The 23,620-nt window shown below is 46.6% G+C and overlaps 1 protein-coding gene across 3 annotated transcripts in view; it reads right to left on the reverse strand.

Annotated features, from left to right (window-relative positions):
- The window catches only part of NTAN1 (N-terminal asparagine amidase), a 989,828-nt gene that overhangs the window by 813,237 nt on the left and 152,971 nt on the right, over positions 1 to 23,620 (reverse strand). For all 3 annotated transcript variants that reach the window (XM_082262325.1, XM_082262324.1, XM_082262323.1), the window contains exon 2: positions 22,864 to 22,966. In XM_082262325.1, coding sequence (XP_082118451.1) covers positions 22,864 to 22,966 — 103 coding nt within the window. The remainder of the gene's footprint in view (positions 1 to 22,863; positions 22,967 to 23,620) is intronic.

Here is a 23,620-nt window from a genome sequence, read left to right on the forward strand (position 1 = left end):
AACGTGGAGAAGTGTAAGGTTTTGCACTTGGGAACTAAAAACATAAAAACACAATACACGTTAGGAGGGGAACCCTTGGGGGAATCAAAAATGGAGAAGGATCTGGGAGTCTTGGTTGATGATAGATTAGGCAACAGCATGCAATGTCAAGTGGCAGCTGCCAAAGCCAGCAGAACATTAGCATGCATAAAGAAAGGGATGTATTCCAGAGATAAGACTATAATCCTTCCACTTTATAAAACTCTGGTCCGACCGCATCTGGAGTATTCCGTCCAGTTCTGGTCGCCAGTCCTCAGGAGGGATGTGTTGGAGCTGGAGAGAGTCCAGAGAAGGGCAACTAAACTAATTAGGGGATTGGAGGACCTTGACTATGAAGAGCGTCTACAATCGCTCGATTTATTCTCCCTGGAGAAGAGACGTCTGAGGGGGGACATGATAGCAATTTATAAATATCTTAATGGGGATCCCGGCTTAGAAAAAAAGCTGTTCATTCGAAGGGATTGCATGAGGACTCGAGGGCATACAATGCGATTAGAGGAGAAGCGTTTTAACCTCAGGCAACGAGGAGGGTTCTTTACTGTTAGGGCAACAAGATTGTGGAATTCTCTACCACAAGAGGTGGTTTCTGCGGGTAGTATGGTGGCTTTCAAAAGACTCTTAGACTTACATCTCAAGGATCAGAACATTCAGGGGTATTGTGAGATGATTACAGCCACACACACCTACACAGGTTGAACTGGATGGACTATTGTCTTTATTCAACCTCACCTACTATTTAACTATGTAACTATGTAACTGATCAGGCTGCATTGGATAGGCACTGGTGAGGCTGCATTGGATAGGCACTGGTCAGGCTGCTTTCGATGGACATGCACTGGTGAGGCTGCATTGGATGGGATTTGATCAGGCTGCATTGGATGGGCACACACTAGGCTGCAGGTGCCGTGCTATCTCCCAGCTGCCGCAGAAGACTTAGGATGTCTGCAGTCAGTGACAGAGCCGCTGTTTCCTGTATAGTTCCACCTCTGTCACAGGGGGAGTGATATGAAATGCACCCCTCCTCCGCCTGTGACAGGAGCCATACAGGAAGCACCTCTGCCCTCTACTTCAGCCGCTGCTTCCTCCAGCAGTACCCGACCTCATGACCAGCAGTACCCGCCAGCAGTACCCCTCCATTAGTAACCGCCAGCAGTCTGCAAAATAAGTAGAAAAGCTATGTGCATTAGCGGGTGTGTAAATTGTTGCAATATGTTTTTTTAATAACTAGTTGTGTTTTGGCATAATATGTCATGTCCTTGATCATACATGTATGAATAAGGACATTACATTTTCTGGCTGCCTAAGTCACATGTGCTAGGGGTGCAACTAGCCCCCAGGACATAACTGTAAATATCCCAGCATGTACAGTTTTTCCAACTCCTACCACCATGACCACTTCAAATCACCGAAGTGGTCATGGTGGTTAGAGTGTTCCTTTAATATCTCTCAGAAGTAAACCTCTGTATACTGATTTCATTTAATTTCATCAGCGGCCTGGGAAGGGCACGAGGGCATTTTATTACTTATATACCTTAACTATTGTATATATTTTTTATGTGGCCCGAGAAAATTTCTCTACACTCAATGTGGCCCAGGGAAGACAAAAGGTTGGACACCCATGTGTTATATGATCTTGAGATAACCTTTTCACACAGTTTAAAAGCAGTTTAAGTAGAAAAAACGATTTTAATAAAATTGTAAAAAGCAAAAATAGCTCCAGAGTCGATTTCTGTAAGATAGCCTATGTGCGCATGCTCCACTCCAAAAAGTAGGCTAAAAAACAGAATTTTTGTAAAATCTTACCGTAAAATTCCTTTCTCTGAGTCCTCCGACAGTCGCCGCCCACTCATACAGTCTTCATCAATGGGGTATTGACTTCCTCTCCACAGGAGTAGCTAGGCACAAGACTTGTTAGAAACAAAACATGAACATAGACACACCCATGGGGGCTGTCCCACTGGTCCAATACCCCCTCTGCAATCAGCCATCCCAGCTAAGTTTGGTAGCAAGCAGTTGAGTGTATAAGAACCCCAAAAGAGGGGCGGGGGCGGCGACTGTCGGAGGACTCTGAGAAAGGAATTTTACGGTAAGATATTACAAAAATTCAGTTTTCTCTTACGTCCTCAGACAGCCGCCGCCCACTCATACAGTCTTCACCAATGGGGATGTCCCAAAGCAGTGTAGACATGAAGGGTGGGAAACGCAACCGTCAGAAAGGATACGCAGTACCCACATCAGAGAAAGGAACCTTACATGAACAGCAAGTGAACCTTCTGGGCAACAAGAAAGCTCAACAGGAGCAACAACCCAGGAAAGCAAATAACCAAGGGGGTAAACAGCCCCAACAGTCAGGGACCCGCAACAAAACCAGGGACCCCTACGGTACTGCAGCACAGATAACTTTGCAGCCAAAGGAGGCATCAGCTGATGCCAGAACATCAATTTTGTAGAATTTTGAAAAGGTGTGCACTGACGACCAAGTCGCAGCCTTGCACAGCTGGACCACCGAGGCCTGATGCCGGAGGGCCCAGGACGTACTCACCGCTCTGGTAGAGTGCACCTTGACAGGGAAAGGCGGAACCCGTTCCATCAACGAATAAGCCTGTACAATTGTCTGTCTGATCCATTTTGAAATGGTCGCCGCAGACGCAGCCATACCCTTCCGAGGTCCCTCTGGAAGGACAAAGAGAGAATCCGACTTGCAAAAGGATTCATTTGACGACAGGTAAACCCTGATCGCCCTGACAACATCCAAAGAATGTAAGGCAACCTCCTTAAGATGCTTAGGATTCGCACAAAGCGAAGGCAAAACAATGTCCTCATTAAGGTGAAAATCTGAAACTACCTTTGGAAGAAAGGACGGGTTAGGTCGCAAGACCACCTTGTCCCTATAAACCACCGGGTAAGGGGATCGGCAAGACAACGCCGCCAACTCCGACACTTTGCGAGCCGAAGTGATCGCCACCAGAAAGGCAACCTTTTTAGACAGCAGAGGTAACGTAACACGGACCGAACCAAGTTCAAGTCCCATGAAGGTAAGGGCTCCCTTCTAGGAGGGGCCAAGTGACACACACCTTGAATGAATGTGCGAATCAAAGAATTAGATGCCACAGGGCGCTGGAAAAGAACAGCCAGTGCAGATACCTGGCCCTTAATCGTGGCCAACGCAAGGCGCTGGTCCACACCAGACTGGAGAAAAGCCAACACTCTCGCCACCGAATATGAACAAGGAGAGAAGCACCTGGACTCACACCAGGCAAAATAAGCTTTCCATGTACGGTAATAAATCTTACCAGACGAGGCTTTTCTAGCCTTGATTAAAGTAGGAATGACCTCTGAGGAGAGACCCCGGTCTCTCAGGACCTGGCTTTCAACAGCCATGCCGTTAAAGCCAGTGACCGTAAAGCAGGATGGAAGATTGGTCCCTGAGACAGCAGATCTTCTCGCATTGGCAGCCGCCATGGAGGCTCAACAGCAAGATGAACGATGTCCGCGTACCAGGACCGGCGCGGCCAGTCCGGCGCCACCAGAATCACCAGTGTTTGTTCCGAGGCCAACCTGCGAAGGAACCTGGACAACAACTGAATCGGAGGAAAGGCATATATCAGATGATACTGATGCCAAGGCACCACCAGCGCATTTGAGGCGTCTGCCAGCAGATCGCGCGTTCTTGCCACGAACCTTCCCACCTTGTTGTTTAGCCGGGACGCGAACAGATCCACATCTGGGGATCCCCATTTCGCACACAGCATCTGAAACACCTCCGGGTGCAGGGACCATTCCCCCTGGTCCAGGGTCTGACGGCTCAGATAATCGGCCTGCCAGTTCTCCACACCCGGAATGTGAACTGCCGAAATCGCCGGGACGTGAGTCTCGGCCTAAGACAGAATACTGGTCACTTCCTGGGCTGCCCAGGCACTCCTGGTGCCCCCTTGGTGATTGATGTAAGCCACCCCAGTGGCGTTGTCCGTCTGCACCCGTACAGGACAGCCCTGAAGACGATCCGACCAATGGAGCAGGCACAGCCTGATCGCTCTCAATACCAAGATGTTGATCGGAAGGGAGAATTCCTCCCCCGACCAAGTGCCCTGGGCAGACAGGTTGCCCAGGACGCCACCCCAGCCCGACAGGCTGGCATCCGTGGTAATCACAGTCCACAGCAACAGCCGGAAGGATTTTCCCTCCGCTACCGCCGGGGACTGGAGCAACCACAGAAGATCCGCTCTGGTTTGGCGACTCAGAGACACCCTCAGGTCCAAGGACTGGGGGAGCCTGTCCCACCTGGCCAGTATCTCCACCTGGAGAGACCGCGTGTGAAACTGCGCAAACGGTATGGCCTCAAAGGCCGACACCATCAACCCCAGGGACCGCATACAGGTCCTGAGTGACGAGGACTCGTTGTCCCCGAGGGACCTGACCTCGTCCTGCAGGGTCCGGAGCTTGTTCTCCGGCAGAAACACCTTCGCTTGGGCGGAGTCCAGGACCATCCCCAGATACGGGAGATGAACCGAAGGAGAAAACGTCGACTTCTGAACGTTGATGGTCCATCCGAACTCCTGAAGCATCTGAACCGTAGTGGACAGATCGCACAGCAGGCTCTGACTTGCACTCGATCTTAACAGGAGATCGTCCAGATATACCAAGACCGCAATGCCCTGTGCCCGTAACAGGCCCAGAACAGGAGCCAGCACTTTGGTAAACTCCCTGGGAGCCGAAGCGAGACCGAAAAGGTAACGCCACAAATTGATAGTGTTCCTCCGCGATATCGAATCGGAGGTACCTCTGATGACCCTCGAATATGTAAAATACGCATCCTTTAGATCGATAGAAGCCAGGAAATCTCCCGGACTCAAGGAGGCCACCACCTAACGGAGGGATTCCGTGCGGAAATTTTTGAACACGCACGAAGCAGTTCAGAGCTTTTAAGTCCAGAATCGGACGCACCATGCCCTCCCTTCTGGGCACAGTGAACAGATTTAAATAAAACCCCCGAAATCTGTCCCGAGTAGGCACCGGGACAACCCCCTGGGCGAGGAGATCCTGCACCGCCCGATGAAGATCAAGCATCCGATCTGGGGTCAAATAAAGATTTGAGGGAAAGAATCTGTCCGCCGGCCGCGAAAGGAATTCGATCTTGTAACCCGATCAAATGATTTCCTGAACCCACCTGTCCGGAATCCGGAGCAGCCAAGGTTGGAGGAAACTGCGCAGACGTCCCCCCACCCCTGAAACGGGTGAGGGCGCCCCTTCAGGCAGTGGCGGACTGAGCCACCGCACCAGCCTGGGCAGCCTTTTGCTTGCCCACCCAGGGCTTTCTCTGGCCACCCTGGCCCTTGATGGGTTTTCCCTTGTCCTGCGCCTTGAAGGCACGAAAGGACCTCTGATTTGGTTTAAAGGAAGGGCCCCGCTTACCGCGGAAGAACTTACCCTTAGGATTCTGGGGCAGCAGAGTGCTCTTGCCCCCCAGTGACACCTTTAACCAATTCATCCAGGGAGTCCCCAAAAAGACGATTTCCCGCATAAGGGATGTCAGACACCGTCTTCCTGGAAGTCTGGTCGGCTGACCAGCTTTTCAACCAAATCAAATCAATCGACGGTTAAGCACCGCGACTCCCGAAAGGCGAGCCGCCAAAGGGGCCTCATCCAAGGCCGCATCACACAGATACATGACCCTGTCAGGGTTATTTGGGGCGATTTAATTTCACATAGAAATTAAATATCATATTTTGATCTGTATAGAATTAGCAATGACATCTATTTTTGTCAGGTTACTAAAAGGTTAAATATCCTTTAACAAAAAAGTGCCTGCTAAGGAAATTCAACAGGTTTATCCCAAACAGGCTGTGTTGACCTAAGCTAAAGTAATAAATAGTCTGTTGACTTTCTTTAAGATAAGGTCTAAGACACTATTCCAAGGTAATCTTGTTTGTGTGGGATCATAAAACAAGTCAGTATTTTTCTATGCTTAGACCTATGTAAAACTAACATTTTCAGATATGTTATAATGTTATATGTAACATAATATTAACACTAAAATATATATATATATATATATATATATATATATATATATATATATATATATATATATATAACTAGCATACATAGATATGTAGAAGACATATTTTAGAATTGTTTCATATTTTGCTAACTTCTAACTTTACTGATTTTGATGACTCATCTCTGTATGTCAAAACAGGCTTCAGTAAACATTTGTAAATTGTAAGATGTAGAAAGCATCATAAAATTTTGTTTGACCTTGCTAGACTCTAGAAGGTCTGGATTGTCAGCTATTGGTCAATATAAAGTTCGAAGTTTATTTGAAGACAAATAATGCTGCTATATTGCTATATGCCGAAGCTAAGAGCAATGCAATACTGCCATTTTTGCTGATTCTACGGTAATTGAAGTCTTAGGTTTAAAAAGTAAAATCCAATATATATTACATAAGATATATTAAATATTAGAATGGTGTTATCAAGATTAATCTTTATTCAGATACCTGGTGGATTAAATGGACATATCATAGATGAAAGCATGGATACATTTTATGTTGTTTTATAATAGTCTTAAATGGAGAAATCTTTATTTAATTTTAATATACTGGTTGACCAAGAGGTGTCACCCTATGACATCACCAGTTAATGAATAAGATGTTCCAACCAATGATGATCATGTTACTCCCTCTGGGTTTAACTAATGGTAATTTTAATAGTCCTTTGTTCTATACCATATAAAAGCCCAGATGAGAGAGACACATGACATCACATTTTGCCCAATATACATCACACTTACAACATACACACTAACAGCTATGCACAGACTTCCTTTCAATCCACCATGTATCTGAACCTTTGAGGGACGCCAAGCGAAACTCCTCCCTAATTGGCCACCATCTTGGAAATGCAGCCATCTTAAGGAACCTGGTAACTACTATTCTAAGCTAGCGGCCATTTTAAATATGGTAAATATGCCTTGCTGTTTATTTGATTATTATTCAATATTGTTTATGTACTTCCTTAAATGTTTTACATTTCATATTTAAGGGTAACGAGAGTACAATCCCAGCCGTATAAACCATATGTAGATTTTTCTCTAAAGAGATGATTTTTGTTTTTATAACATTTTTATTAATATCAGATTACCGTATATACTCGAGTATAAGCCGAGTTTTTCAGCACATTTTTTTGTGCTGAAAACGTCCCCCTCGGCTTATACTCGAGTCAAGGAAAAAAAAGTCCTCTCCGACGGGTTTAAGGTTTAAAAATGGCGCTGCCCGTCGCATACATGTTACCGCGCACGCGCCGCCGCCGCTCGTGTAATTTCGGCTATTCCCGGCGCCGCTCGGGAGAGGCCGGGAATAGCCGAAAGTATACGAGCGGCGGCGGCGCGTGCGCAATGACATGTCGGCGCCGGGCGGCGCCATTTTTAAAATGAAGGCGCCTCTGGAACAGGTAAGTGAAACAGCTTCACTACCTGCCATGGGCTGCGGGCACACTACGAGGGATGCAGTGCTGCGGGCATGGTCCACATGTACCATGCCCACAGCACTGCATCTCCTGTAGTATGCCCACAACCCCGGATCCTCTAGTACCATGCCAGTACCCTGCAATCTCCTGCACCATGCCAGTACCCTGCAATCTCCTGCACCATGCCAGTACCCTGCAATCTCCTGCACCATGCCAGTACCCTGCAATCTCCTGCACCATGCCAGTACCCTGCATTCTCCTGCACCATGCCAGTACCCTGCATTCTCCTGCACCATGCCAGTACCCTGCATTCTCCTGCACCATGCCAGTACCCTGCATTCTCCTGCACCATGCCAGTACCCTGCATTCTCCTGCACCATGCCAGTACCCTGCATTCTCCTGTACCATGCCAGTACCCTGCATTCTCCTGTACCATGCCAGTACCCTGCATTCTCCTGCACCATGCCAGTCACCCTGCATTCTCCTGCACCATGCCCGCCGCCCTGCATTCTCACCCTAGGCTTATACTCGAGTCAATCATTTTTCCCATCTTTTTGTGGTAAAAGTAGGGGTCTCGGCTTATACTCGGGTCGGCTTATACTCGAGTATATACGGTAAGCGCATTATTTGCGATTTTAAGTCTTCCGTTTTGCATGGCTTATTCTCAATTCATCTGCAGTGAAATGACTATTAGGCTGTGCATTGCGCAGACAATTGTGGTCTGATTGTATAGTATACTTAAATATGGTTTCTACTACATCTGGGGAAATGGTAATCTTGCTTTCGTTTCACTTTAACTTTGTTTCAGTTTCACTTTCATTATTGAGCTACACATCACATTGCATTAATTGTTTGAAGTTCGTATGTTTGTGAAGTTATATTTTTTTTCGTTTGATCATTTATTGTGATTACACGTCTGGTGAATAAAATATTCTTATATATATTCCATACTGTAGACTGTTTTCACTAAGATTGGTATATGCTTTTAAAAAGAAATTAATCAATAAAAAGAATTCGCTACATATAGATTTATGGAATAAGTTGAGATTCTCCTTTCACACAGATCTTTGCTTATTATTAACCATAAATAGACACTGTATATTCAGAGCAGTATAAACATTCTGACATAATGGAGGCACAGCGAGATATTATTAATTATTATTAATTATTAATTCTGACAACCCCATGGTAAATCTGGTCCACCATCTCCATAGTAGTAGGAGGGGCAGAATCAGCCACGAGGGTGCGTTTGAGCACCTTAGCCCAATCTGCCACAGCCTGAGCCGCCATGGCGAAGGCGAAAATAGGTTTTTAGCATGGAACCCGCCACCATATAGGAATGGCGGGCAAGGGATTCCAGCCTCCTATTCGTAGGGTCCCGGAACACCGGGGAATCCTCTGTGGGTACCAGAGTGGCCCTGTTCAACCTAGACACAGTGTGATCCACTTTTGGAGCCACAGTCAAGCGCGAATCCGTAGGAGACGCAAAAAGGTAATGGACCTGAAACCGTTTAGGCACCGCAAAATTGCGCTTTAAATTGCGCCATTGTTCATTCATAGTTTCATGGAACTCAGCGGGGCAAGGCAACACCTGCGCCGCCTTACGGGATCTGCGGGTACCAAAAGAGGACCGCTTGCCCGGAGGATTGGGCTCATCCTCTGCAGTGTATCTTTAATAGCAGCAATCAGTGCAGCCATTGCCGCGCGTTCTTCGGCCGTTCCAGGGAGGGAATCATCCCCCTCCCCATCCTCCCTCTCCCCATCAGACTGGGAAGAATGAGGGGCACACTGTCCACAGCAACCATATCAGAATCGGAATCAGAAGAAAAAGAAAGCCTAGGCCTCTTCTTAGTATCCCATTCAGCCATCAAAAGATCCACTTTGGACGCTTAAGTCGCAAGTGCAGCAGTCAGAGCAGACATCGCAGAAGATCCAGAGGAACCTGAATCATCCACCAAAGCTGGGGGGGGGGGGGGGGGGGATTTGCTGTCCTGGGACTCCATCAGGAAAAAAACTTTTCCCCCTCTTTTTTTTTTTTGCTAAGGTACTGGCCCTTTAAGCGCACAGCAATTCCACCGCAGTACACCGCTATGAAGAACTATACAAGCAGATCCCGCAAGTAGGAATGAGCTGACAGAGATATTCCCCACAAAGGACAGCAAGACAGACCCCACAAGTGTTACCACACGCCAGCCGAACTCCACTGCAGAGAAAAAGGAAGTGATGTCACCGCAGGAGGCTGAACTAGGAAAAACAGACCAAGGAAAAATGGTTGCCCATAGAAAGTAATGGGAGGCTCTGTGAAAATGGCTGCCAAAATGTGCTCAGAAGAACACACTGCCACACACAAGATGGCACCGTAAGGCGCCAAAACACACCACATTCATTGCTGTATAAGTGCCCACAGTGAAGCCAGCAGCACGCCCACACCTAAAATGGCGGACCGGCGGTATTTCAACCCGCAGCGGTCGCCACACATGCCTGCACCTCCAACCACATACATAGTGGCACTCAGGAGAGGGACCCCCCAACCCCCAACCCCCCCACATAGCGATCCCGCTGTGATAGTGCCCCCCGCAGGGACCGGGAGTAAGGGAGCCCCAAAACACACAGACATGAGGGGATACCACAGACCATCAGACTGCCAACCGTACCCGATGGCGTTGGTGCCTCTCAATCGACGGGAAGCCTCCCACCCCAGGTGGTGGGGGTGCTGTCAGCCAAAAAATGCAGGACGCTAGCAATGCACGGAACCGTGGGTGAGACGTCCAAGCAAGGTGGCCACCTCGCAGGCTTTCATCCCCGAGGACAGGGACAGGTAGTTTGCGAGGCTAGGGCGTACACATAGCGAATCGACTAACTAAACGCTGAGAAATAAACAGCTAGTAGTGTAAGAAAACACACTTGAGAAAATAAAATCATAAAAAAAAAAAGAAAGGCTGAGACTGTAGTCCCAGCACAGGGAAGCCTATCTTACTCCTTAACCACTTAAGCCCCGGAAGATTTTACCCCCTTCCTGACCAGGGCCTATTTTGCGAATCGGCACTGCGTGACTATAACGGACAATTGCGCGGTCGTACGACGCTGTACCTAAACGAATTTGACGTCCTTTTTTTACCACAAACAGAGCTTTCTTTTGGTGGTATTTGATCACCTGTGCGATTTTTTGATCATGCGCTAGAAACAGAAAAAGAGCGTCAATTTTGCAAAAATAACAATATTTTTCACATTTTCTTATATGAAATTCCCCAAAAAAAAATGTAAAAATCAAAATTTTTTAAAGCGGAGTTCCGGGCACAAAATTCAATTTCTAATAATTACTGCATTGTATTCCTTACTCTCCGCTGAGTCAGAATTGGATATTCCCATAGTTTTTTTTTTTCACTTACCTGTTTACAGAGGTTTGTATACTCACCTTTCAAAGGACTTCCTCCCTCCTGTGCCTCGGCTCTCCTCGTCACTTCCTGCCGCAATGCGTCCTGGGAGCTCTTCCTCGGCCCTCCCATGATGCACTTTGCAGTCACATGGGCGGCCGACCACTGTTCTCATTTCTTGACTCACAGGCCTACGCCCACTGGAATCAGGAAGAAGGGAAGACATTTCCCCACAACGGACTCGGCAATCCACAACAAAGATGGCGCCGCACATCAGAAATTATATAAAGTAAGATTTTATTCTTGCAAACTCATTATTTCACCATTCTAACCAGGATTAGCGGATGTATCGATGTGTAAGGGTGATTGTTAGGGGGAGATTGAAAAAAAAAAAAACGATTCTGTGCCCGGAACTCCGCTTTAACATTTTAGGCCAATTTGTTTTATGCTACCTATGTTTGGTAAAAACAAAAAAAAAAAAAAAAAAGTCGCAAAAAGCGTATTTTGATTGGTTTGCGCAAAAGTTATTGCGTTTACTAAGGGAAAGATTTTTGTCATTTTTGTTGTTTTTAAACGAGTAATGGCGGCGATCTACGATTTTTTTTTTGCGGGACTGCGACATTGCGGCGGACAGATCGGACCCTTGACTGACATTTTTGACACTTTTGGGGTTACCAGTGACATTACTGCAGTAATCAGTGCTATACATATGCACTGTTACTGCAAAAATTACACTGGCAGTGAAGGAGTTAACTCTATTGGAGAGGGAGGGGTTAAGTGTGTCCCTAGGGGCGTGTTTCTAACTGTGATTGGCTGTGGCTACTAGTGTAAGAACAGAGATCAACGGTCCTACATAGTAGAACCGTGTGATCTTCATTCTTACACAGGGAAGAATGACAGGCGGCTTTGTTTACATTAGCCACCTGCCTTTCTTCCGGTGTAACGGACGATCGCGAGTGCCCGGCGGACATCGGGTCCGCCGGGCACACGCACGGGGGGGGGGGTCCGGGAGCGCGCTCCCTAGAGCCTCACAGGCTACGTCGCTTTGCCTGTGAGGGGCTGACCGCCGCAGTAGATAACCGCTTGCCGACCGCTGCACGACTAACTAGGCAGAAGACAAACTGAGTTGGGATGGCTGATAGCAGGGGGGTATTGGACCAGTGGGACAGCCCCCATAGGTGTGTCCATGTAAACTACTTTTTTTTTTAAACAAGTCTTATGCCTAGCTTGCTCCTATGGATAAGAGGTCAATACCCATTGGTGAAGACTGAATGAGTGGGCGGTGACTGTCAGTGGACTTAAGAGAAATACTTAATTTTACATTAGGACAAAAATCCAGTTCCTTTTCGTTAACTGACAAACACAGCTCCATGTCTTCTAGACCCTTGGAACGCCCCAAAGCAGCATCAACATGAGAGGTGGGAAAAACACAGCAATACATATAATCCCCAACGAGGCTAAACATAGCCAACCAGGTAAAACAGGAGCTCAACAAGGAACAACTTGAGCTCACCACCAGGAAAAAAAAAAAAAAAAATACACCCTCAAGAGGCGGTAGCCTCTAAGACCGCAGCCAACAAAACTTTGCGGCCACCCCGAGGTACTCTGTGCCCCCTTAATGATTGACATATGCCACAGCCGTAGCATTGTCCGATTGTATCCGCACAGGGCTTCCCTGCAAATGATCTGTCCATTGGGACAAAGTTTGATTGCCCGAAACTCTAGGGTGTTGATCGGAAGCCTGGACTCTGAGTCCAAACACCTTGGGCCAAATACACTCCCAAGACACCTCCCCATCCAAACAGACTGGCATCCATGGTGATCACTGTCCAATACAGGGGTAAGAAAAGATTTTCCCAGATGAAGGGCCAGAGAGCTGAGCCACCATAGCAGAGACTTCCTCAAACAGCATCTCAACAGGATCAAAATAATCCAAATACAGCAGATCCTTGTTCCATCTGGACAGAATCTCCCTTTGCAGAGGTTTGGTGTGGAACTGTGCCTCGAAGGTGGAAACCATCAGACCCAGCACTTGCATGCAAGTCCTGAGTGACGACCGATGGTTGGACAACAGGAGCTGAACCACATCCTGTAGCTTCAGAAGTTTCACCTCAGGAAGAAACACCAGGGCTGACGCTGAGTCCAGTGTCAGATCCAAGTAGTCCAGCTTTGTGGACCAAACTAGTGGCGATTTCTGAAAATTGTGTGTCTATCCAAACTCCTGTAGGTGTTTGCACAGTAATGTCCAAGTTGGCTTCTAGAGCCGAGGAAGACTCTGCATGCAGAAGCAGATCTTGAAGGTAACCCAGTGCTGTGCTCAGAGCCGGCGTTAGGGGGGGGGGCAAACTGGGAAACTGCCCCGGGCCCCGAAAGTCCAGGGGCCCCGGGCCCCGTGCAGGGCCGGACTGGCCAATCGGCAGGGGTCGGCAAGGTGTCCGCACACGGACACTGGTATCCGTGAGCGGTCCTTGCAGTGTCCGCCGCTCCGCAAGTGTCACTCTGCCCATCTGCCGAGAAGAATCTGTTCAATCCCCGATGCGATGCTAACGCTCGGGGGCGGAGCCTCAGGCCTCCCTCGGATTGTCCGTTCCCGCCTCCCACTTGGCTCTACCTCTTGGCACCGCCCACAAAGTCGAGTGGTGGGGGAGACTGGAGAGAGACCTGCGTGCGCGGCTGCGCAGTGATCTCTCTCTCTGTGACTGACTCTGGGCTGGCTCGGCTGGGGGAGGGACTGTCTGACTGACCAGGAGAACTTCTGACCTGGAGAAGAAAAGCAGGATGGTAACGGTAGGTTGTGTGGACTGAACTGGAGGTCTGGGAAAGGAACCCTGCTTGGCCTGCTCTAAAGGGGATCTATGGGGGACCTGGGATGGATGACCTGCCTGCTCTAAAGGTGGATTTATAAATATGGGGGACCCTCACCCTGGCCTAGGAGTGCTCTAAGGGGGATCTATGGGGGACCTGGGATGGCTGACCTGCCTGCCCTTGCCTGCTCTAAAGAGGGATTTATAAATATGGGGGACCCTCACCCTGGCCTAGGTCTGCTCTAAAGGGGGATCTAGGGGGTACCCCTAGATCCCCTTTAGAGCAGGCCAGGGTGAGGGTCCTCCATATTTATAAATCCCCCTTTAGAGCAGGCAGGTCAGCCATCCCAGGCCCCCCCCCCCAGATCCCCCTTTAGAGCAGGCCTAGGCCAGGGTGAGGGTCCCCCATATTTATAAATCCACCTTTAGAGCAGGCAGGTCAGCCATCCCAGGTCCCCCACAGATCCCCCTTTAGAGCAGGCCAGGGGGAGGGTCCCCCATATTTATACATCCCCCTTAAGAGCAGGCAAGGGAGTCCCTTGCCTGCTCTAAAGGGGATGTATAAATATGGGAGACCCTCACCCTGGCCTATGCCTGCTCTAAAGGGGGATCTATGGGGGACCTGCCTGCCCTTGCCTGCACTAAAGGGGGATCTATGGGGGATGGTGGACCTGCCTGCCCTTGTCTTCTCTAAAAGGGGATCTATGGGGGGGCCTGCCTGCCCTTGCCTGCTCTAAAGGGGGATGTATAATTATGGGGCACCCTCACTCTGGCCTGCTCTAAAGGGGGATCTATGGGGGACCTGTCTCCCTTACCTGCTCTAAAGAGGGATGTATAAATATGGGGGACCTTCACCCTGGTCAGGCCTGCTCTAAAGGGAGATCTATGGGGGACCGGCCTGTATGGGGCACGCTGTGGTCACTCTGCATTGAAAGGGGGCACGCTGTGGTCACTCTGCATTGAAAGGGGGCACGCTGTGGTCACTCTGCATTGAAAGGGGGCACGCTGTGGTCACTCTGCATTAAAAGGGGGCACGCTGTGGTCACTCTGCATTAAAAGGGGGCACGCTGTGGTCACTCTGCATTAAAAGGGGGCACGCTGTGGTCACTCTGCATTAAAAGGGGGCACGCTGTGGTCACTCTGCATTGAAAGGGAGCACGCTGTGGTCACTCTGCATTGAAAGGGAGCACGCTGTGGTCACTCTGCATTGAAAGGGGGCACGCTGTGGTCACTCTGCATTGAAAGGGGGCACGCTGTGGTCACTCTGCATTGAAAGGGGGCACGCTGTGGTCACTCTGCATTGAAAGGGGGCACGCTGTGGTCTCTCTGCATTGAAAGGGGGCACGCTGTGGTCTCTCTGCATTTAAAGGGGGCACGCTGTGGTCTCTCTGCATTGAAAGGGGGCACGCTGTGGTCAGTCTGCATTGACGGGGCACGCACTGCATGATTTTACCTTTTATGAACAAGAAATCAACGTTGTGCTGGTATGACGACGCAATGCTATGGGGCTGGTATGTAATTTTTTCCAGGGCTGGTTTTCATACCCAGTCCGGCCCTGGCCCCGTGTCACTGTCAGCAGCAGGCTCCATTTTACAAAGTGGCCCCGTCACTGTCAGGAGCCGGCTTCATCTTCCAAAGGGCCCCCAGCCGCCCCCTGTCAGTGTCACGCTGCCTCCGCTCCACTATGTGTCGGCGGGCGGATACAATGCGCTGCGCAGCGCTGTGCTGCCTGTGGCCTTAAAGCCTTGTCTACACTGGATTTTTTCTCGATGAAAAATTCATAATTGCATTGATTTTGTTATATTTTATTTATTCTATTTAATGTTATTTAATGAAAGCATATTTTCATGTAGTTGTATGTTTTATTTGGCTAAATTGATTAAATGCGCCTATATTTTTGGTAGAATATAAAAAAATTTGGGGCCCCACTTTTAGGTTTGCCCAGGGCCACACTTTGTCTAAAACCGGCCCTGGCTGTGATCCCCTTCTGTCGTAGCAAGGCCATAACTGGGGCCAAAACCTTTGTGACTAGATCTTGCAACCGAATCAACTCGTGGACCCATCTGTCCTGAATGAGCAAGGTCCATGGATCCGGGAAAAGGCGAAGACATCCGCCAACCTTTACATGGGGTGGTGGGAGAGGGTCCACATTTTTGGAGATAGTAACCCCTACAGGAATCAAATTGTCATATTCTTTCGTTATATAGATGATTTGATCTTTATCACTAGACAAGGCCTTCCTTTTGACCTATTTTTGGAATATCTAAATCGCAATGATTACAATCTGGCATTTACTGGCCAATTCAATGTTGATAGGATTGATTTCCTAGATGTTACCCTTGAGCATCGACAAAATCAGGTGGTCACTAGCCTATATAGGAAACCCTCAGCTGGTAACAATTTGTTACATGCTGACTCCAGTCACCCATTTCATACTCGAAAGGGTATACCGGTAGGTCAATTCCTTCGTATCAGAAGGATATGCAGTGACTTGGACGTTTTCAATAAAGAGTCAGCACTTTTGTATAGACGCTTTTTGGCTAGGGGTTATCCAAAATGGACCCTTGACAGGGCATACTCTATTGCCCTTAATAGGGACAGGAAAAGCCTCCTTACACCAAAGAGACATTTCAATGAATCTAAGACTTCTGGCAATAATGGCTCCATTAATCTCACCATCCCATACAGTTTGAAATTTAACAGGATCAAACAAATTATCAATAAACATATTCCCATTCTGTATGGTGATAAGGACTGTGCCAGGATCTTAGAGGGAGGAGTGAATATTGTCGCCAAGAGGGCCAAAACACTGGGAAACCAGTTATCCCCAAGTCTGTTTAGCACTACAATTAAAAATACATCAGAAACATGGTTGCATCTGAAAGGTAATTTCCGATGTGGGGCTAAGGACTGCATTACATGTCCCCATATTCTAGGGGGTGTTAACTTTCAATCCTCTTTTGAGAACAAAACATACAAAATCAACAGGTTTTTTAATTGTAACACTACATACCTTATTTATCTCATTACTTGCAGAGAATGTTTTGTACAATATGTGGGTCGCACCACACGAAAACTTAAAGACAGATTTAGGGAACACCTTAGTGATGTCAGATTGAGGAAATCCACGAATGTGGCCCGACATTTTAATTCAGAACATGACGGTGATGTGTCTTTGATATCGGTCCAAGTGATCGAACGTGTGGTTGCTCCTGTAAGAGGGGGCGATGTGTTCCGCCTTCTGTGTAAGCGGGAGGTTTTCTGGATTCATAAACTCCAGACCCGCTTACCTGGCGGTTTAAACTTTGAATGGGATGTTACTCACTTTTATTCCCAGTAATGATTCATGTATCTATTCGTGGGTACATACATTTAACTATACATACAGAGAGGGCTACCTATATCCCATACGCATACATGGTACATGTTTCTTTGATTGACCATTCTATGTCTTAGTGTTTCTTTGTTTCTTCTTTTCTCTTTTTTTTTTTTCTCATTTCTCCTTCTCTTTTGTCCCATTTCGGTCTCTGCATCTTTTTTTTTTTTTGGAATGCATGTGTTCTTCGATATATATGCATGTTGTTCCGTTCGGCTTGCCTCCATGGCTATATATTTATGCAATGTGTGGCTGATTCCTTTATGGATATTGATTGTGCTATATGCACGGTGGTTCACACATGTGCATGCTATACTCTGTGTTCAGTATGATCTAAGTCGACATGTACACGTAAGCATATATATATATATATTTTTTTTTTTTGTTAGATCGATGTGGGATATGCCTGAGACGTTACCAATGTCTTGGGTATATATCCATTTAAATGTCCCTATTTTTATATCTTTATAGGGGATAATAATACCATTATGCTGATAAAGACACACAGGACTTCTATGTTTATGCATTTATGTATTTATTATTATTTTTATGGTAATGTTTAGTGTTCTTACATATCTCATTGGTTATTTTTATATTCTTTCGATTGGGTGGATTGCCCTATGTATGTGAACACAGTTGCAGATATACCACTCAATGGATGGGGTTATACGTTTTTGGGGGTTGTGCTCATACCTATTACATATGTGTACAATTTCCCCCCCCCCCCATTTATCTATTTGTTTCATATGCTATATGGACGTGATGTATGTGTTTGTGGTTACACATTTATTATTTTTATGTGTACCACTTATATATTTACACATATATGCTCTTCATGACTATATTATACACCATTTCTTTTTATACCATAGTTCCATCTGGGTATGAACACATCTATATGCTTCCTTTTTACTGTTTTCTTTTTCTTTGTCTTTCTTTTTTTCTTCCCCCCCCCCCCTTTTTTTTCCCTTCGTTTTTCATTTTTCTTTTTTCTCTTTACTTTGTTTTTGTTCGTTTTTTGGCTTCTACCAGCTGTCTTTTTAGATTATCACTACTGTTTTTTCCTTATTTTTATTGAAAGCTTTTTCGCATATGCATTTATAGAACTTTTTTGCTATGCGTTTTTGGACAAAAGGTGAAGCAAAAACAAAACATACAATTCCTGCTGGGCTGTTTGTGTGCCCTTAATTGGGATTTAGTATCTGCAGCTGTGTGGGCTCAATCAAGCACATTCTGGGAGGTACATGTTATTTGAAATGCCTTTTCCTCTGTATATAGCAGTGTCTTGTATTGTACAGCATGGTTACGACTAAGCGGAAGACTCCGTGAAACGCGTCAACCACCATGCTCCCCTTTTCTCCCCCATGTCTCCGACTGTTTTGGTTTCATCTTGGATGATTTTATCTTTTTGCCTGCAAAATAAATTTGGATTTTAACTTTTTGCATCTTCAACCGGTTGTGCGGCTTTTTGTGCTCTTCCATTTGCTGCTATCAGGACTGCGGATCCGTGCCTGCACCTGGGTTGCATGTGTTTGGAACTATCCCCTCACTTGAGCGGTTCTTTTCCCTCTTGACCGTTTGAAGACATCCCCCCACCCCAGATGTGGGTGAGGGTGCCCCTTTAGAATGCTGAAGGCTTGTCTGCAGAACCAGAAGTGCCCACTTTGGACTTACCATTGCAGGGTCTCTTGGAGCCTCCTGGAAAGTTACGGGTGGGATCTCAAACCCTTTTCCTGCGATCCAGACGAACAAAAGGGCGGCTTGCAAGCTGAGAAGAAAGGACCATGTTTACGACAAGGTTCCTTGCCCCTAGCAACCTGTGGAAGCAATTTATTCTTACCTCCCGTAAGATCCTTCCATAGAGGCCCAAACAAACTGTCACCTACAAAGGGTAGATCAGTCAGCACTTTTTTTTTTTAGAAGCCTGGTCGGCCAACCAGTTCTTCAACCATATCATGCATCGAAGAATCACCGCCATCACAGATACCCTGCCGGCCAAGGGAGCAGCATCCAAAGATGCATCAAAAATGTACTGTAGCCCCTGGATCAACTGATCCGCCAGCTCAGGAGGGTCTTGATTCCCTTTCAGAGCCGGGCATAAAATCTTTGCCCATTCCATTAAGGTCTGAGATACCAAGGCGACAGCAAACAGTGGTCTCAAAATTGAACCAGCCACGGTGAAATGGATCCTTAAAGAATGGAGAATCCTCCACCAGCAAAAAGGTGTGGCCTTATTTAGCCTGGAAACCTGAGAGTCCACCGACGGTGGAACTGTCAGTTTCTTCAGAAGAGACTCCTCAAAGGAATATCTCCTAGCGAAGCACTTCGGTATTCCAACCATGCGTTTCCGGGAACCCCACTGACTAATGATGATATCGCCAAAATAGGCAGGAAAGGGGAACACCTTAGTCACCTTGGAAGATTTGCGGGTGCCAAACCGCACCGTCGTTGCTGACTCAGCGTCCGCTGAGTCTTCCAACTTTTCCCACACTGACAATTGGGACCTCTACCAGCGCATTTTCATGAGCAGCTGCGGAGGAGGAGGACTCATCCTCACTATTAGAGCACTCAGCGTGCGTGGACGCAGACCCAGTGGGCTGACTCTCGTCCGTGGCGGCCAAATCCACCTCCGACTCTGAGAATGCAGAGGATACAGGTGAAGGCGGTGGGGGGGGGCTTCTTGCTAGGCCTAGTTTGAAGGGCCATATCTGCTTTGGATACAAGTGACTGCAGGGCTGCCGTCATGGCCGCCAGGGCAGACTGAGACCCAGAGGTTCCCGTAGCTTCCAGGAGTGGGTCAGGTGGTGATACACGCTCCAGAGGCTTCATTGCCAACAAAGAGTTAAGCGGCAATGAATATAAAATAAATCAATATTGCAGCGCCAAAGTGACTCAAATCATATATCAAATCAAGGTACAAGAGGATATTTTAAATCCCAGTTAGATCCCAATAAAGTCCATGTATTGAAGCACAGAGGAAATTTCAAGAAGATCAGCCACAAAGTCCCAGGAAGTGCATCCACACAACTCCTTATGAAGATAGGGAAGACACCGGTGTGCAAATCACCCAAAGAGATCAAATGGCTGCTTACCAGAGGGAGCAGCCATTTGATCTCTTTGGGTGATTTGCACACCGGTGTCTTCCCTATCTTCATAAGGAGTTGTGTGGATGCACTTCCTGGGACTTTGTGGCTGATCTTCTTGAAATTTCCTCTGTGCTTCAATACATGGACTTTATTGGGATCTAACTGGGATTTAAAATATCCTCTTGTACCTTTATTTCCTCTTTGTATTTTGCACTGTATGGTTTATGACACACGTGATTATTGATTATTTTTACACAGTTGATTTTTTTATTTCTCAAAATAATACATTAAGGACCACTGATTAAATTCAGGTTCTCGTCCTTTTCACACATAACGTGATATTATTATTGTTTTTCTGGTGATCTCACATTTCACTGCACTATAGCGCAGCACATTTTCGAGTTCAATTTATTTGGGTTTTTTCTATGATTCCTTTGTGCAGCAGCCTTACTTTATAAAGAACTTTTGCATATTAATTATTTCAATTTTTGATTAGCGCAGAAAAATCCACTTTTTTTTCATATATCAATCAAAATTAATAAATCAATAACAGTGATAATCAATAATGTGAGTCATACAGATAAATCAAAATATTTAGATGAATGACACTGAATTAAATATTCACAATATAAAATATACAAAAGTGCAAATGCAAAATAGAAAGTGCGAGTGCAAAATGAACCAAAAGTGCAATTGCAAAATAATCTGAAAAAAGTCCCAAACCCAATCCTAGACAAGGAGAGGGTGCTCCAAATATCCCAATCAATTGTCCAGTGAAGTAAGAGTGAGATTGTGCTCCACACCACTCCAAAATAGTGCTCTCAGTGACTGGTGCTGAAATAGCAGCTCACCTAAGGGATAGACTCCTACAGAGTCATACAAGCATTGGTAATAATGAATGGACTGCCTGTCTTTTCCACTTCACATCTCCAACCTCCCCTAAGCCAGCTTTCAGGGTGCGATGACACTCAGGCAAAAGAAAGGGAGAGGAATCTAATGCGCTCAGTTTAAAATATTTATTAAAAAAATCACAAGTATAGCACTTACATGAGCAGGCACTTCAGATACTGCAAACAGCTGATATCGTATACGAGGCAAAACCTTCCTGGGTCTGACGTCCAACGAGAAGGCTCCTCCACCATACGTGTTGCGTTATGCAACTTCGTCAGCGGGGTCACATGACGCAACACGTACGGGGGAGAAGCCTACTTGGTGGACGTCAGACCCAAGAAGGTTTTGCCTCGTATACAATATCAGCTGTTTGCAGCCCGCACTGTCTGAAGTGCCTGCTCATGTAAGTGCTATACTTGTGATTTTTTAATAAATATTTAAAACTGTGAGCATTAGATTCCTTTCCCTTTCTTTTGCCTGAGTCATCGCACCCTCAAAGCTGGCTTAGGGGAGGTTAGCCGCTGATATTCCCTATGGGAAAACCAAAAACATGGCCACTGGACTAAACAAACATGGCCGCTGAACCCGGGAATACAGAATCTACGGGCAAAATGGCGGCTCCACCCGGGACCCCAGGGAAAAGGTCATACACCAGGAGGGGACCCTCCTGCAGCATCCGGGTATGGGCACCCCCCAATGGGGGGCTGACAACCGCACCCACCACTCTCCAGCCCAACACCAGACAAGCCCCCCTAACCAGGAAAAGTGGGAAGGAAGGACACTCAGGGGTCCGACCAACCCAGGAAGGGGCCCACGCCCACCCCGAGGGACCACCAGAGGGGCAGGGGGACACTACTTACCACACCATGGGGCCAGGCGGGCACCACTCAAGACAGACCACTCACCATCTTGGCATGGGGGTGCTGTGGGCCAGAGGTACGCTGGGACTCAAGTTATGAATTGGATTGTGACCAAGGCTACGCATCCTCGCGAGATGTTTAACTTGCCGGCCAGCCCCTGTCCAGAAGGGCAATGTCACGGCCAACCCAGTGCAGAGCTTAGGTCGGGTCGCGTTCGCTGGCCAGACTGAGAGGACCGTAAGGATCTAGGATATCCAGTCCGGCAGTTGAATGTAGTTCTCACAGGAACAGAAAATAATAAAAAGAAAACATTTTGTTTAAAAAGGAAATAAAAATGCTAGGACTTGAAACTATGTCCTTACACCTGACTAGGCAGAAAAAAACTGAAGTCCTATAGCAGGAAGTGGGAGTATACCCCCTGGGACTGCCCTATAGAGCGCAGCATAAACCCATCGGTCAAGAAGATATTGTGCTGTGTCCATCAAAATTTTCAGGTCTTTATTTAGCAAAAAATAAAAAAAACAGTGGTTATTAAATACCACCAAAAGAAAGCTCTATATGTGGGAACAAAATGTTAAAAATGTAGTTTGGGCACAGTCTAGCATGACCTTGTAGTTGTCAAAGTACATTATTGCTGAAAGCTGAAAATTGTCCTGGGCAAGAAGGGGTTATTTAAGTGGTTAAACGTTTTATGGATATACAAGTAAACCAATCATCCTAAAGTGTAGGTCATGCCAAATAACTTTTTTTAAGTATAGATAGATGAGAAGAAATTGAACTTCTGCCAGGTTTTTACTGCAATCCAGGGCATCCTCACTTCCTCTACTGCTCACAATAGTTTCACCATACAGGGAAGAAAAATATGCAGTAGCGATACATACAGAAATAAAATTTGACAGTGGTTTTAGCCTTCTTCTACTCTTTCTATTACTTTCTTTAGAGAGTCAGGAAAGGGTGTACATACTGTCATTTGGAGTAGTAGCAGCCAGTTCCCTTTGATGGATGTATAAACAACCTTTAGGTCCAAATATCTGTAATGGTTGACTGGTAAGCGCTTGGGCTCGCTCCTAATGAATCAAAACAAAGGAAATAATAATCATAAGGTTATCATCAATCTACACACACATAGCTATAATTAACCATTGTTATTAAACAAGACCCAGGCTCTGAAGCTAAGAGCTGGTTCACACTACCACTACCAGAAAGTCGCCCCGTGACTTGAAGAGACTTGTTTAGAGACTTGTTTAGAGACTTGTTTAGAGACTTGTTTAGAGACTTGGAAGAGACTTGGAAGAGACTTGGAAGAGACTTGGAAGAGACTTGGAAGAGACTTGGAAGAGACTTGGAAGAGACTTGGAAGAGACTTGGAAGAGACTTGGAAGAGACTTGGAAGAGACTTGGAAGAGACTTGGAAGAGACTTGGAAGAGACTTGTGCACTACTTTGAAGAGACAGGCGACTTTGTCTGTGGGGAATGCCTGGCTAATCTCTTTCTTCTTCCTGGAAAGTCTGATAACAAGTCGTGTCAATTAAGATAAGGAGGCAATTCCCATTGAAGTATATGGGACAGTCGGATCACAGGTCGCTTCAAAGTAGTACAGGACCCTTTTCTGAAGTCAGAGCAACTTCAGTAGTGCCAATTAAGACAGCACTGATTGATTAACATTGCTTTTGTTATGTCAAGCTACCTGGGGCAACACAAGTTGCCTCACAAGTCGCGCT

This window comes from Pelophylax lessonae, assembly GCF_965119305.1.
Source record: "Pelophylax lessonae genome assembly, chromosome: 6".
In the NCBI taxonomy this organism is placed as follows: domain Eukaryota; kingdom Metazoa; phylum Chordata; class Amphibia; order Anura; family Ranidae; genus Pelophylax; species Pelophylax lessonae.